Here is a 17,647-nt window from a genome sequence, read left to right on the forward strand (position 1 = left end):
ACACATGATAAATGTCCTTCTTTCCATTGACATTCGCATGACTTTGTAGCCCACTGACTCAGGCTACGTCTACACTAGGACGGATAATGGCCTTAAATGTGTAATTAGTTAGACTATACAGCATGTCGTCCACACTAGTATACCACTTATCCGGATTGGGTGCTACACGGATAGTTAGGCGGGGAACATTACCCACAGGTTAATATGGACTGCTGTCCTCGTACAAAAAATTCTAAGGAAGTGACATCATGGAGCGTGCCATCGCCACTTTTAGTGCGACATGATGGCATTGTAAACAATGGAGGTGGACAGTCACAGACTTGGCATTCCTGCTCCTTTTTCTTTTCCACAGGCGGGCTGGTTCGACTTGAACAAGCTTTGATGAGCTGGTCATGAATTCACACATTTTTCTAGAACTTTCAAACGTACGTCGCAATAATATGCTTCAATTCGGTGCCCAACTTCCCATTTGTGGTCCTCCCATCGCGGATTAGTTCATAGTCTCCAATCAGACAGCAGCGGGGCTGGCCCCTCCCATCACAATGCTGGCCGAACTGGAGTATATAAAAATGCATAGAGGAAAATTAAACCCCAAAAAATTAACTGTGTGGTACCCCAAGTCACAGAGGCGCTAGATCAGTTTCATTTTGATGACATTTCTGCCTGTCAAAACTGTCGCCACTTACACGAGCGCCATTTTTATGCACAAGCCCTCCTGCAGTTTCCACTTCCAGGAAATATACGCTGCGCCACACCATGGCTGCGTTCAAATCGCGGTTTGAGTTGCCCTCGCTCACTTGCCCTCAGCACTTGCGATGATGTCACACTGAGGCCACTTGGAGGGTGGAGGGAAAGTGGGCGGAGGGGGAGCGAAAGAAAATCATGAAACAACCACAAGGTGTTGGGAGTAGCGCTATACTGCCTATTTCAAATCAGTGGCGCCTCCAGAAATTCTTCATAAGGATGGCCAAATGGGGCCACTTAAAACCTTGGGGTGGCACACGAAAAAAATAAAAGCCATAATTTCAGGTTTTTACTATGTTGTAGTATTAAACAGGCCTGTAGAAAGTAGCCAGAAAGACTTCAAGACACACCTTCTGATATACTTTTGTTGATGGTGTTATATTGTATTTTGTATACTGTTATATTGTGTTAATGTACGTAGTCCATAATAGTCCAGTCAAAATTTTGAGTTCCGCAGCAACTGCAATCTGACATTATACTGGCGAGTGGGGTGACCAGTGGGGTAGCCAACAAATTCATTGGGGGGAGCCGTGGCCAGGCCTCGCCACCCCCTGGTGGCACCATTATTCCACATCGCACAAAATATACTGTGACTCATGTCAATAAGCCAGAGAAGTATTCCGCGCTTGATGGCAATACGTTGGTACCTGGGAATCAGATTTATTAGTTTTATATAAATTTTATTTCGGCTTTTAATTATTTATTTTTTTTGTCAATACCTAACAATCTGTAAACAGATTTAATGTTCAAATACATTTAACCTATTTGAAGTTTAGTTTCAGTCCTTCCCAACGCCATTTGATTGACAGACCATTCCTTTTGTTAATAGCAAAATAGAAAAGGCAAGTATAATAGGAACATCAATGACAAAAATTGTCATTGTTTTTTCCTTTTTTGTACTGACAAAAGTGAAAGTCAATAAAAAAGTAACTTTACTATTTATTTATTCATTTATTTCTCTTTATTTTTTATTTATTTATGTATTTATTTTGGCACTCCTGTGATTCCATACGTCCTGCCATAACTGCCACATATTTTTTTTTTTTTTTTTTTTTTAATTTTTATATATTAACAACAAAGATAAATTTTACAATTCCAAAGTCAGTTTGGTATCACATTCAAACACCGTGCTGGCTCCTCCATTCATTTTCTTCTTCTCTGGTGGTAAATAGACAGCAGCCAACGGTATTTGAGCTTCATTATCACCACCGCATGGACATATTTTCCATGTACCACTGCAATTCATTGTGGGATACAGGGAGCACCGGAGTGACCATCAATTTTTCACTCGATCACTGAGCCCTCTGAGGGTCCATCTCACCAAGTTCACTTACAGTGGGGAGAACAAGTATTTGATACACTGCCGATTTTGCTGGTTTTCCCACTTGCAAGCCATGTAGAGGTCTGTAATTTGTATCATAAGTTCTCTTCAACTGTGAGGGACCGAATCTAATACAAAAATCCAGAAAATCACATTGTATAATTTTTAAATAATAAATTTGTATTTAACTGCATGAAATAAGTATTTGATACATTACCAACTAGTAAATATTTCGGCTCTTAGTTCTTTTTTAAGAACCCCTCCTGTTCTCCACTCATTACCGGAAGTAACTGGACCTGTTTGAACTTGTTACCTGTATATAAGACACCTGTTCACATGCTCAAACAAACAAACTCCAACCTCTCCACAATGGCCAAGACCAAAGAGCTGTGTAAGGACATCAGGGATAAAATAATAGACCTGCACTAGGCTTGGATGGGCTACAGGAAAATAACCAAGCAGCTTGGTGAGAAGGTAACAACTGTTGGAGCGATTATCAGAAAATGGAAGAAGTTCAAGTTGACGGTCAATCTGCCTCGTTCTGGGGCTCCATGCAAGATCTCACCTCGTGGGGCATCACTGATCATGAGGAAGGTGAGGGATCAGCCCAGAACTACACGACAGGACCTGGTCAATGACCTGAAGAGAGCTGGAACTACAGTCTCGAAGAAAACCATCGGAAACACATTACGCCGTCATGGATTAAAATCCTACAGCGCATGCAAGGTCCCGCTACTGAAGCCAGTGCTTGTCCAGACATGTCTGAAGTTTGCCACTGATCATCTGGATGTTTCAGAGGAGCAAAGGGAGAAGGTCATGTGGTCGGATGAGACCAAAACTGAACTTTTTGGTCTAAACTCGGCTTGTCGTGTTTGGAGGAAAAAGAAGGATGAGTACAACCCCAAGAACACCATCCCAACCGTGAAACATGGAGGAGGAAACATTATTTTTTGGGGCTACTTCTCTGCCAAGGGTACAGGACGACTGCACCGTATTGAGGGGAGGATGGATGGGGCTATGTATCGCCAGATCTTGGCTGACAACCTCCTTCCTTCAGTGAGAGCCCTGAAGATGGGTCGTGGCTGGGTCTTCCAGCATGACAACGACCCACCGCACACAGCCAAGGCAACTGGAGTGGCTCCTTAAGAAGCATCTTAAGGTCCTGGAGTGGCCTAGCCAGTCACCAGATCTGAACCCGATAGAAAATCTATGCAGGGAGCTGAAAGTCGGTGTTGCCTGGCAGCAGCCCCGAAACCTGAAGGCTCTGGAGAAGATCTGCATGGAGGAGTGGGTCAAAATCCCTGCTGCAGTGTGTGAAAACCTTGTCAAGGACTACAGGAAACGTTTTGTATCTGTAATAGCAAACAAAGGTTTCTGTAGCAAATATTAAGTTCGATTTTAGTGATGTATCAAATACTTATTTCATGCAATTAAATGCAAATTTATTATTTAAAAATCATACAATGTGATTTTCTGTTTTTTTTTTTTTTTGTATTGGATTCCATCCCTCACAGTTGAAGAGAACTTATGATACAAATTACAGACCTCTACATGCTTTGCAAGTGGGAAAACCAGCAAAATCGGCAGTGTATCAAATACTTGTTCTCCCCACTGTAGCTGTTTTGGGAATTGGAACGGCCCTTAAGATGGCGGCGGGGATTCCCCCGGGGGGCGGTGGCTAGGGCAAGTGAGCGAGGGCTCATTTAAACCGCGATTGAAACGCAGCCCAAATGTTTCTGTTATTTTCCAAGTGGTGAGAGCGTAACTGAGCATCGATTATAACATCCCAAGTAACGATGTCAGGCTTTCGTTGTTTTCTAAAGATTTATTTCAATCACAACTCGCGACTGCTCATCAAGGCCGAGGGTGCCCTCACTTTACTCGTTCGGAAAAAACAGTGATCACAAAATGGAGTTCCCAACCCCCGTGTAGTAAATTTCCCGCCGGTGAGTTTCCGGTTCAGAGGTAAACCGCGTGGGCGATGGCGCAACACATGAGGCTTCTCCTTTCTACGCATGCGTAGTTTGCGCAAATGCAGGCGTACCTTGCAGAAGGGGGGGGGGGGGGCTTAAATGCACCTTAAATGAAGTGTGGACAGGTATAAAAATAGTCGGCAAAATACCCTTGAGAAAATAATTTTCTGTCCTAGTATAGACGTAGCCTTAGACTACAAGACCGTTTAGGGAACAATTGCGGGTGTTTTGAGTTATTAGGCCATGAGTGCTACTGACCTTTTTTTTTTTTTTTCTAAATAATGAATTATGTTGGAGTGGAGGAAAAGGGAGGGATGAGAGTAATTTGGATACAGCATTCCAGTGAACAAATATACAGTACTAAATGTATGCATATTTGTTGAATTGTTCATATAAATCACAGTTGAATCATTTCATATCTGTGTAGTGCGCATTCACATTCCGTGCATCTTCCAATACAAGCGCTGTAGCAGTCATCAAATAATAAAAATATTAATGAATAATTTCAGGGTATCTATGGCAAGAAAAATCAGATGTTACATTATAGGAATTACAAATAAATAAATAAATAAATAAATAAATAAATAATAAATGAATAACTCATAAAATCAAAGATAAACATTGATATCTTTGCAAAGTTTTTGCTGCAGCTCTTGTATTGGACTAGCGAGAGTATTGACATACCAACGCAAGTAAATGACACATTAAATTATCACATTTTTACTTGGATTTGCATATTTTTGAGTATCAACTGAGATAGTGAGCAAATTACAATGCACCGCCATTGCCGTGCTTTGCATGATAAAATCCAAACTGTGATTATGAAATTATCGAGAAGCCCACCTGTCTGTGTGTTATGCAGTCTCGACCCTCGCTGGGGGATCGTGACCACCGTGGGTCCCTTTCTCGCTCCCTCTCCCTGTCGGGCTCTCTGTCACGAGAATGCTTGCGGCCGTACTCGCCTCCTCGCTCCGGAGCGTAGCGTTCCTTGTCAATGGACCCGTGGTGGTGGTGATGATGGTGATGGTGCTTACGGTCTTTGGACCTTCCTCGATCTCTGTCCCGATCCCTGTCTTTGGACATCAGGTCACCAGATGGGGTGTCTGTGTCAAGACCCGATAAAATGCAATGATTAATAATTCTATATCAACAACACTCAGAAAAGCCAAAAGAGGAAAAGACAACTTATGTGTGAAACGTCAACATTTTAAATTGCTTTCAGAAACCATGGCAAAAGCTCTGATTTCGGGAGGAAAATGGAAAAGCATCCAAAATAATTTTTGATTATTATTAATTGATTGATATTGTTTGTTTGGGCAACAGAATTGATACTAGGGCTGTTCCGATCATGTTTTTTGCTCCCGATCCGATCATTTTAGTTTGTGTATCTGCCGATCCCGATATTTCCCGATCTGATTGCTTTTTTTTGCTCCCGATTCAATTCCAATCATTCCCAATAATTTTTCCCGATCATATACATTTTGGCAATGCATTAAGAAAAAAAATGAAAAATACTCAAGACGAATATATACATTCAACATACAGTACATAAGTACTGTATTTGTTTATTATGACAATAAATCCTCAAGATGGCATTTACATTATTAACATTCTTTCTGTGAGAGGGATCCACGGATAAAAAGACTTGTAATTCTTAAAGGATAAATGTGACTTTGTATATTGTGACTAAATATTGCCATCTAGTGTATTTGTTGAGCTTTCAGTAAATGATACTGTAGCCATTTAACTGTTCTGCCCAAATGCATGATGGGAAGTGCAACCATGACTGTGCGTAGTGGCACCAATTGATATATCTTCTCTGCGTTAGGAAATAACATAGGATGTTAAGAAAAAGATTAACTACTACCTTTCTTCACCACGTTGCTTCTCACGATATTTCTAATTGTTGAAAGAGGGATTGTAAGGCTTTAGCCAATTGAAAAAAAAAAGCTCCAAGGACTGCCAAAATCCACTCTACTCATTTTACGCTGCCTTTTAGCTCTAAATATAGGTAAAACGGCGCCATTATAGATTGAACGCGACAATGCGTGAGTGGGTCGTGCAGCACATGCGTTAATTGCGTTAAATATTTTAATGTGATTAAAAAAAAACCAAAAAAAAACGCCGTTAACGTGATAAATTTGATAGCCCTACTTTAAGCCAAAACTAAAGACTCTGGATGAGTGTAAGACATTTTGTCTGTAACGTTAAATACAATTCTAAAACGATTTAATTAAAATAAATAAATAAAAAAAAGGCATGTCCGATATTTTTTTTGCCGATTCCGATACTTTGAAAATGACGTGATCGGACCCGATGCCGATCGATCGGGACAGCTTTAATTGATACAGTACTCTTAGAAGAATATGATATCTGTGAGTAAATGTGTATTTGCGTCTCTGACGCCTCCAACCTGCGTCGGCCTCCGTGTAGCGACACAGTGACCTCTCTGAGGCACGATGACTGCGCTCTTTTCTCCTGTGCCCGTGCCTGGAAGCCCGACCTTCCTCTGGTATTACACGCTCCATGTTGTAGACATCTTGGCCTCCTTTTTCTCTGCTGCCACGTCCTGACCTGCTGTGACCTAACGATGAGGCTGAGCGTTTCATAGGGCTGTTGTCACTGATGGTCTGTGGAAGAAACAGGTAGGGACATGCTGGAAGATTCCTTTTGTTTAAATGGTGAAGTATGCATTGTTTTTTAATGCTTGGCACTATGTATGTTTTTAAATTTGGATCTGTTTTAAAACTTAACAGGTCATCTGGAACTGATTTATTGTGTGATCCAAGAACCAAGCAGCATTATGCTATTATGCTCTTCACCTGTGGAACAAATTATCGGAAAATCTGAGGTGTGCTGAAATTGTCAGCTCCTTTAAATTTGGGCTAGAAACAGTACTTTTTACAACAGTGCACTCTTAACTTAACCACTAACCTGCTGTACTCTACTACCTTTACCTTTAGAATATTTATTGTTTACCTTGTGCATTCGGTTTTTTTAAAATTTGGGTTTTCATTTTTATTTCCTATTTCAAATGACCGTGTTTTTTAAAATGTGTATGTTAAGTATTTTGAATAATCTGGCGTTGATTTGGGTTAAACAAATAAAATTTGCCTTAATACCATACTGGCTCCAACTTCCCTCTTACATTATTTGAAATATTCTATAAAGCTACTTCATAATACTCCGAAAAGCTCAGAGGGTATGAATGCTTCAAATCTCAAGAATACAAAGAAAATCAGAGATGATGGCAAACAGCCATGCCTTTCATGCTTCTGTAAGTTTTAAAGAAAATCAAAGGCATCGAAGGGTCAGTCTGACTTGCGTCATTACTCCATCCTCAATTCCTATAACCCCCAGGACATGGCACATTCCAGGCTGCAGGAATATTCCTGCTCTATACATCGTGCTTTTCTCCAGCCATGCTTACTTGACCCGTGAGTCAAGACAACAGGACAATGCCAGTGGTGTGTAAGTTGCCTAAAGGAATGGTATATAAAATACACTACATGGACAACAGTAATAGGAGACCTGACAAAGACACTTCTAGGAAGTAGAAAGTGAGTTAAACATACTTAAGAATTGTGTACATAATAAACGTAATTTTCGGACTATAAGCCACTACTTTTTTCCTTCATTTTGAATCCTGCGGCTTATAGTCCAGTGCGGCTTATTTGTTGATTATTTTGGGTCTATAGGTAACACTTTATTTGACAGCGGCGTCATAATTATGACATGACACTATCATGGGCATTACTGAATGTTTGTGTCATTAAGTTTCATCCAGCAAATTATGTCACTAAATCCATTTATGTCCAGCTCAGATATTTTACATCCATTCAAAAGTGAGATCATTTGCCGAATAACACTAAATGACATCTGTTATAAGCATTCATTAATGCTCATGACAGCATCATGTCATAATTATGATTGTCTAATGACAGTATTATGGCGCCACTGTCAAATAAAGTGTTACCAAATACCATAACTAGCAATGAATGAAACAACTGGAACAGTAACCGAAGAAATAATTAGCACAAACATGAATTTTGATTGTAATTTACATCTGTACCACTGCTATGCATGCTAGGAGGCATATTGGACAACAACAGTGTTGACAGCAGGTGGCAGCAGAGGTTGACTTTCTCCCCCAAGGGAGCAGTGATGGCCAAATGAAGCTTCTTGAAGCAATGGAGCTTTGCAGCCAATAGGTTCAAAGCTTCATGGTGGTTCATTTGGTCTTATGACAGTGGTATAATGCCGCTGTCAAATAAAGTGTTACCGGTTAATATCTTTTGGTGTAAATATCCCATGATACAATGAAGACAGCTGCGGCTTATAGTCCAATGCGGCCGATCTATGAACAAATATCGTTTGGTGGGTAGCAGCTTATAGTCAGGTGCGCCTTATAGTGTGAAAGTTATGGTATTCACTTATTCCCTACACTCGTGTTCCTACACGCAACCTTAGTCCTGGTCTGGAAACCACAGTTGAAAGTTCTTGGTATTGTCCCAGTCTCAGACTGATGACTAAAATAATTTAAACTATTGACACTAAGAAGTCTAGAATTGTCCAACTTGATAAATCAATACAAGAAGTTATTGTCCATTTAGTGTACATATGTAAAGCACTAGATATTCTGACCTCTAAAGAGTAGTAGCACTGACAATCCCAGTATTTGCACTAATGTCAGCCTTGTTTTTAATCTCTCGTCGTCTCACTCACAACATGCGCCCATGAACACACCCACTTACAGTCCATTCAACTTTTGCATGCAGGTAGGCAGGTATGAATGGAGACAAAAAATAAGCAAAACATTCATGAGAAAGCACAATAACATTAAGGCATAGATAAAGAGAGAACACTAGCAGCGGAAAGACAGATAGAGAGCCTATCAGTTAGTAAGTGCCATTGTTGTTGATGACAAGAGGCAACGTGCTACAAATCTACCCAACCAAGTAACTCAAGATGCTAGGATAATTTGTGAAGGTGAGACTTGATGATTTCATGCTGAATAACATTACATTTGTGGAATTTCATAAAATGAGACAGACATTTCAGAGTTATACAGTAATAACTAGGGGTGTGACAAAATATCGAAATGGTGATATATCGTGATACTTTGTATCCCAAAAGGTTATCGATATGCTCTTGTCAAGAATTGAAAAGTTATCGATATGCTCCTGTCAAGAACTGAAATATCGTTTTAAAAAGGTGTCAATGTCTAAAAACAAAATAAAAATGTACCAACAAGTTGCTACCAAAATCCATTCAGTTAACTCTAGGGCTGCATTGACGGTGCTCGACGCCCAATCTATTTAGACTGGGGGCATTTGAAGGTCAGTTGCTGTTCATTTTAGGGAATTCACAGGTCATTTTCTGTTGAGTTTCAGTCACTGCCTATTCTTTTGGGTAATTCCCAGGTCACTTCCTGTTCTGTAACTCAAACTGAACAGGAAGAGACCCATAAAATACCCCAAATTCAACAGGAAGTAACTGAAAATCAACAGGAAAATTACCTTAAATGGCCCAAAATTGCCTGGCATTGGCTGCCACTACCGGCCATAGACGTTCAATCCGTTTGAACTGGGAGGGATGGCAGCGAATGAATGAATGTTCATTCGCTGCCACCCTCCCAGTTCAAATGGATTGGACGTCTACAAGTGAAACTCATTCCAATTCTCAGCAGAAGCTTGTTTTTCTGTTTATTAGTTGTTTGTAGAATAACCCAGAATGATTTCCTGACCAATGTATTGATCATCGTTGTATCGTCAGATCATCGTTATCGTGAGCTTTGTATCGCCAATCGAATCAAATCTTGAGGTACCAAGAGGTTCCCACTCCTAGTAATAACAGAAAAAATGTTTAAAGCGTACAGTCCTAAGAAGGTGACCACAGATACAGTACTGGCCAAAAGCAGAAAATTATTGCAATTACAAATGCTTTGGTAGTAATATCTTCATTTATTTTGCTTGCATTGAAAAAACACAAAATAGAATGAAAAAAAAAAAAAAAATCATTATCATTTTACACAAAACTTCAAAAATGGACCGGACATAAGTATTGGCACCCTCAGTCTAATACTTGGTAGCACAACCTTTAGACAAAATAACTGCGAACAAACGCACCGGTATCCATCAATGAGTTTCTTACAATGCTCCGCTGGAATTTTAGACTATTCTTCTTTGGCCAACTGCTCCAGGTCTCTGAGATTTAAAGGGTGCCTTCTCCAAACTGCCATTTTCAGATCTCGCCACAGGTGTTCGATGAGATTCATGTCTCGACTCATAGCTGGCCACTTTAGAAATCTCCAGTGCTTTCTCTCAAACCATTTTCTAGTGCTTTTTGAAGTGTGTTTTGGGTCACTGTCGTGCTGTAAGACCCATAACCTCTGAGGGAGACTCAGTTTTTTTACACTGGGCCCTACATTATGCTGCAAAATTTGTTGGTAGTCCTTAGACTTCATAATGCCATGCACACGGTCAAGCAGTCCAGTGCAAGAGGCGGCAAAGCAACCCCAAAATATCAGGGAACCTCTGCCATGTTTGACTATGGGGACTGTGTTCTTTTCTTTGAAGGCCTCGTTTTTTCCCCCCGTTAACTCTATGTTGATGCATTATCCCAACAAGCTCTACTTTTGTCTCATCTGACTAGAGAACATTCTTCCAAAACGTTTTTGTTTTTCTCAGGTAAGTCCAGCCTGGCTTTTTTTTATGTCTCTGGTCAGAATTGGGGTCTTCCTGGGTATCCTACCTTTGAGTCTCATTTCATTCAGACACCGACGGATAGTATGGGTTGACACGGTTGTACCCTCGGACTGCAGGACAGCTTAAAATTGTTTGGATGTTAGTCAAGGTTCTTTATCCACCATCCGCACTTCTTTATCCACCACTCATCAATTTTTTTTCCCCCGTCCACATCTAGGGAGGTTAGCCACAGTGCCAGAGGCTTTACACCTATTGATGACACTGCGCACGGTAGACACAGTAACATTCAGGTCTTTGGAGATGGACTTGTAGCCTTGAGATTGCCCATGCTTACTCACAATTTTGCCTCTCAAGTCCTCAGACAGTTCTTTGGTCTTCTTTCTTTTCTCCATGCTCAATGTGGTACACACAAGGACACAGGACAGATGTTGAGTCAAATTTAATCCATTTTAACTGGCTGAAAGTGTGATTTATTTGTTGCCACTACCTGTTATGTGCCACAGGTAAGTGACAGGTGCTGTTAATTACACAAATTAGAGAAGCATCACATGATTTTTCAAAGGGTGCCAGTACTTTTGTCGGGCCCATTTTTGGAGTTTTGTATAAAATGATAATGATCTTTTGTGTTTTTTCATTGCAAGCAAAATATATAAAGGTGTTACTACCAAAGCATTTGTAATTGCAATGATTTTCTGGGAGAAATTGAGCATTATTTGACAGAATTGCAAGGGTGCCAATACTTTCGGCCAGCACTGCATGTCTGGAGCTGCAAAAAAATTAAAAGCCGGATATAAGACTTATAATGAAGGCAACGCATGCTGTAAGTATCTACAGTATATTAACTACAGTATATAAGCCTATCAAACTATGAAAATGACTAAATTGGCTACAAATAAAGCCTTCATGATTACCGTATTTTCCAAACAACAATGCGCACCTGAAAGCTTTCAATTTTCTCAAAAGCCGACAGTGCGCCTCATAATCCGATGTGCCATATATACGGATCAATATTAGTTATTCATGGATTGACATTCCGTTTAGCTCAGATCCATCTTGTGGATGCATAACACAACGCCAACTACTACTACTACTACTGCGCCTTATAACGCAGTGCGCCCTATACATGAAAACGGTTTGAAAACAGGCCACTCTTCGAAGGTGCGCCCTAAACTGCGATGCGTTTTATAGTGCAGAAAATACGGTCAATGTTTATTTTCTCTGCAGTGAATCCTATTGATTATGACGCACCGCGTGACTACTCTGGTGTGTTAACGTCATTAAAATATCAATCAATTAGAAGAATGTTTGTGTCATGTTTTTCTTCCTAAAGAAACCATATTAAAACTAAAAATATATTTCTTTCCCCCATCTTTTTCCATTTACAAACATTTTTTGAAAAAGCTCCAGGGAGCCACTAGGGCAGCGCTATGCGGCTCTAGAGCCGCGGGTTGCTAACCCCCGCTATAGACCAACAACAACGTGATAACTGTAACACGAGTGCTTAACACCACGTTGATCTTCAGCACAAGGACCGGTTGTTGCTATAATGCTTGCTATAATGTAGAACATAACCCCCCCCCCATATTTCAAATAAATAAACAAACTAAAAAACTAAAATTATTAACACGATAGTTCTGGAAAAGCTCATCCTCATCAAGAAGTTTATCTCATATGCCTTAAGACGCTGTATGAAAGAGCACTCCAAATCACGCTAATCAAATAATTCACTCAATTTATTTATTTATTTATTTTTTTGTATTATTAGGTAGGATCAAATAATTGTTGAAAAACATGTGCTTTGATTTAGAGTAACTGTAAAGCTGCCAAAGCCACAATTGTGTGCCTGATTTTGCCACTGAAACAACCATTCCGAACTCAATCGAATAGCCTTTTTGGATAGGAGTGCGTCTTAAGACAAAGTCGGAGTGACAGAAAGGAGATGAGAAGAGCAGCAAAAACAAGACAGGGAAGACAGGGTACATACACTTAGGTGACTGCCACGGTGCTTCCCCTTCCTCCGCTTCTGTGTGAGCACAGAGAAAACACACAAAACACACACATACACATAGAACCACAAATGAAGCAGAACCAGGACAACAGAGGAGCACGGCAGACTACTAATAAAAATGAATTGATTCACAATGAGGGAGGAAAAAAAGACAATCGTGTAGTTGGAGGTGGAGCAGAAAGTTGTACTTATACATTGAGGCTGCAGTGAAGGTGGAGGAAAACACTTACCACACACACTGGCAGGTGAACGACATCAGAAAAGTGCTTTATAGACAGTCACAGAGAAAAAGCCCAATCGACAACACCATGGTCACAAACGTCATGATAGAAAACACAAGATATGCACACGTACACACAACAACTGACAAAAGCAGAACTAATTGCATCATATACACGCATACAAACGCAGCGCATGCTTGTTGGGGAAGAGAAAAAAAAATCCCTTTAATTAATGAACAGTACTATCAACCTTCAGCAGGAAAGGAGAAAAAAAAGCGGCTAATCAGAAATAAGATTTGGACTCTATGCATATGTGTACATTGTGTCGCTCATGTCTTATGCATCGGCAACCAGAGCACTCGCCAGTGCGAAAGAGCACAAAATGGATGAGCGTGTTCAAAGATCACATACAAGCAAAGATTTGAAAAGTAGAGAAGACACCAAGAGGAGAACAGAGCTACATTTTGGAATTTGCCTTGCTATCGGTTCTTTGGAGTCAGAAATAAACATCAAAGTGAATATATTCAAGCTTTGGCTCGTTTGATTATTTCACTCGCATCTTTTGAATTGAGAGGGGGGGTAATAACTGTGGTGAAACACAGTAATAAATCATTTAACAAAGATCTTTGTGATAAGACAAAAAAATGATAAGGATGAGACAAAATGAGAAGGTTGGAGAGGTGACAATGCTGCTCACTTGGTTTTCGCCTGGTAGGCGGGGCATGGAAGCGGCCCTGCCGTGGCCTTCCATTGGTGGAAAGTGCTCAGTATCCGAGTAACCATCCTGCCCCATCTCTCTCATCTCTACCGTCTGCAAACAGAGCAGGAGAGCAGGAGATGAGATGGCTGCCAAGACATCAGAGGTATAGATGGTAGGAGTTTTTATCCGGAGAGGCAGAGAACCAAGGGTCTTCCACAGAAATGTAGTCAATGAGAGGATGAGTATAATGATAATCTATATTTTTTCTTTCAGTTAGTCATTCATTAGCAGTCCTTTATTCTAGTTATTTAGTAGCTACTAAACACTGGTTTAGTAACTCATTGCCCGCCATTGACAACGGTAGAAGTCCAATTCATTCAAACTGGGACGACTGACCGTGAATGCTCATGCAGCCAATGAGTTCAAATGTGCTGACTTGCGTTTATTTACACCCAACAATGGCAAGATCTTTAATTTTTTTTATCTTTATTACACAATCAATATACTGCCTGAAGGTTTAATATTTCTGTGAAATTTTGGGGTAAAAACTGCTTTCAGATCATTTTGAAGTCCACCCCTAAATGAAGCAACCCTCGATACATAGTTTTCGGAAAATCCCCCTTCATGACTCGATAACGATCTCGTAACATCACTTCTTAAAGAAACATTTAGTAGCTTTTTCAGTTTTGGTCGATTTTAGCGACACCAGTGGACAAAAGTGGTTGTGTTTTGCCCTACGGAAGACTGCGTTACCCATGAGGACCAGTGTTGCGTTTCCCATGAGGACGAGCGCACACCCGGAAAGTGTCATAAAATCTTCAATCAATCAAAAATCAATTTCCCGGTCGCCTGCTGATGGCTTAAAAAATATTTCTGTTTCCAGCGGCTGTGTGAAGGATGAATAGTAATGAGGTAATGAATCCAGTTGTGGCTAAACAATAGCATATGACAGTTAGCAACAACAAGTGAAAGCCGGGCCAATGTTTATTCTGTATATCCTGGTACCCTTCCTTTTTTTCCGCCTCAGACAAAACGTTTTGTCTCTTCTGTTGCTCTGCCATCCTTGCAGATTTTGCGCGAAAGCGTTCGCATTGACTTCCGTCTTTATAATGAATGGGGAAAGGGGGAAGTGACATATGCCGTAAAGCACTTTGCACATTTGTAGTTCTTTAGTGTGGCACCCTCCTCAAAGTTAGTGTCGGTGAAAGCGATACAGACCCCCTTAAGATATAAAACCATAGGCGGAGTTTGACTTATGGGACAAGGGGGGGGGGGGGGGGGGCAGGCACAATATGTTGATGACCCCAAAACGCAGTGTCAGCAAAAAAATTAATATTTAAAATAAAAAGTTGACAATTAGCGTTTTTTTTCCCCCCATCATTCTTGAGGGGGATTCTAAATCAGGCTGCTTAGGACAGATATACTTTCCGCCAAGATTGTCATCCATTAAATTTGGTACGTCCGCCAGTGTCGTGCCAATGTAGTTACCCCAGTCAAAAATTGTATCCCCTGGGCGCAGCCATATGGAGGTAGATTTGTGTCTTTATTATTCAATCAAAAAAAAAAATTGCTTCAAAAAAAAAAAAAAAAAATGCTTCAATCAAGATATATAATTTCAACCAAAAAAAGTCGCTTCAATTAAAAAAAAAAAAAAAAATGTGTTTGAATGCAAAAATAAATTTGAAACTCAAAAAACTAATTAATATCTATTTTTTTTTTTTTTGGATTGAAGTCAAGTTGGTTTTGATTGAATCAACTTTTTGATTTAAGTAATGTTAATTTATGTTTGGGCCACATTTTGGCTAGGACATTTTTCTCTTTATTATTCAATCATAAAATAAGTTGCTTAAAAAAATATAGATTTTCAAAATGAAAAATCACTTTGATTGATTGAAAAATTTCAATCATAGAAAAAAAGTTTTTGAATGCGAAAAAATATTTGAGAATGAAAACATTTGAATTTGAACACTTCATTTTTCATTGAAAAAGTTTTCTTTGATTGAAGCAATCCTTTCTGTGTTTGGGCCATATTATGATTAGGACATTTGTGTCTAAATCATTCAATCACCCAAAAAGTTGCTTCAATCGAAAAAAATCTTTTCAATCTAAGAAAAAAATCATTTAAAAAAATATTTTTCTCTCTAATATATATACACATTTTACATTATATGCAAAGCAAATGACTGTCTAAGGTGCTCGAAAAATAATTTCGACCCATTATAAAAATGTTTTTTTTGTTCATTTCATTCATTTTTGTTGCAGTTTTACTGCTTTACAACTTATATATATGTATAGGAAAGTCAGTTACATGCAATGACACTTTTCGGCCGCCAGTTTTATAATAAAACAGGTGTCATTCAACTAGTTGTAAGTTGATATATCATCACAAATGTAATGAAAATAGGTTATTAAGGTAGAAAAGTTACTTAGTGTTGCTTTAAAGTATTGTATTGTACAAAATGGAATCATTGGAATTGTCAACATGGAATTATTTCTCTGATATTCATGATAGATGCAGGGAATGATGACATTTGGCAGCAGCACAGTTTGGGACAAATGCACCCAAATGATGATTTGACACACGAGTAATAAGATGGACTGACACTTAAAATGTATTTAATGTGCACACTGTCTGTACTTTGTACATGTGATCCTGTGTAAGTTTGCGAGAGTTTGTGTACCGGTGTGCGTGTGTGAGCTTTCTACCTGCGAGGTGGTCATGCTTCCCAGGCCATCTTCAGGACTCCAGCTTCCAACCTTCTGGGACATCTCCTGCGCACGAGCTGTGACCCACGAATGGCTCTCTGGGACCCCTCCTTCCACCGGGCTGCCACACAAAGACAAAACTGTCAAATGCAGTCACAAATTTTCCTTCGGCCACTTTTTAGAATCAAGACTCACAGGCTGCTCATCATCTCTGTCGTTTCAGGTGGAGAGAGTGCATTGTTTAGGCCCGGACCCCCGTCCTGGGTAGGGGAAGGCGGTTCCACGCGCTGAAACAGTAATGGCGTTCGATTCTGTGTAAGATATACGACATGGCCATCGCCAGCTATCAGGCAGACCGACAGGGAAATGGGGCATGGAGAGGAGCAAAGCAGGACCAGAGGGGTGGGGGCTGCTGTCATCCAACCATGCCTTTGTGGAAAAATGTCTATACCCTTTATGGGGTCCATGACCATGACACAAGGTAACTCAGTCATAACACCAAAGTAACAAAAGTAACAGGAAGCCTACATTTGGTCCGGTTCGGGTGATGCATTACTGTACATACCAATGCAGAGCTGTGGAAAAAGGTGAAGACAGTAAGGAATGGTGGAATGCGGAAAATGAGGTTGGCCTTTGTGTTACAAAAAGAAGTGCAAAAAGAAAAAAAGAAAAACAGAAACGCTAAGGTAAATGATTCCTACTTATAGTTCTGACATACATATCTTAAGAGTATAAATAATTGAAACAAAAATATTCGAGCAAGGCTCTAACACTTGACTCTGTGATTTGATAGAGCATTAACATTCATGGTAATGGTGGACGAACAATACCTTGTGCGATACTTTATGTATTGTAGCAAAGTATCACTCAAAGTATTCAACGTTAAGAAAAGAACCAATTCAACGTGCCCATTTGGAGGCTGTTATATAAATGCGTGGCTTAGAAATAAGTCTCCAGTCAGTTGTTGTTTATTGCTCATCAAGTGAAAGGAAGTCCTAATCCTAAGTGATACACCTGACCCAAATCATGAAAAAAAAAAGTTGATTGTGAAAAGATTGAATGTAGCATGTGAAATACTATAAATCAAGAGATTCTGTCACAGAGTCAAAAAACAAAACACTTAATGGAAGACAATTATTGAAGGGAGGGGACACATTTTAAGCAGTAGATGGCAGCACTGTTATTTCTAGAACGAGGAAGCGTTTGGAAATGTTGACAATTAACAAAAATAACATCACATTGAGGATTTATTTCATATGTCCAAATT

The 17,647-nt window shown here is 39.8% G+C and overlaps 1 protein-coding gene across 15 annotated transcripts in view; it reads right to left on the reverse strand.

Annotated features, from left to right (window-relative positions):
* cacna1aa (calcium channel, voltage-dependent, P/Q type, alpha 1A subunit, a) overlaps positions 1 to 17,647 on the reverse strand; it is a 142,520-nt gene that overhangs the window by 6,078 nt on the left and 118,795 nt on the right. For 10 of the 15 annotated variants that reach the window (XM_057860514.1, XM_057860511.1, XM_057860515.1 and 7 more), the window contains 6 exons: positions 16,576 to 16,691; positions 16,381 to 16,501; positions 13,672 to 13,785; positions 12,730 to 12,768; positions 6,452 to 6,668; positions 4,882 to 5,141 (listed from right to left, as the gene is read on the reverse strand). In XM_057860514.1, the coding sequence (XP_057716497.1) occupies positions 4,882 to 5,141; positions 6,452 to 6,668; positions 12,730 to 12,768; positions 13,672 to 13,785; positions 16,381 to 16,501; positions 16,576 to 16,691 (867 nt within the window). The remainder of the gene's footprint in view (positions 1 to 4,881; positions 5,142 to 6,451; positions 6,669 to 12,729; positions 12,769 to 13,671; positions 13,786 to 16,380; positions 16,502 to 16,575; positions 16,692 to 17,647) is intronic. The other 5 variants (XM_057860507.1, XM_057860506.1, XM_057860516.1 and 2 more) reach the window with 3 other exon arrangements.

Source organism: Corythoichthys intestinalis, chromosome 16 (assembly GCF_030265065.1).
Source record: "Corythoichthys intestinalis isolate RoL2023-P3 chromosome 16, ASM3026506v1, whole genome shotgun sequence".
Classification (NCBI taxonomy): Eukaryota; Metazoa; Chordata; class Actinopteri; order Syngnathiformes; family Syngnathidae; genus Corythoichthys; species Corythoichthys intestinalis.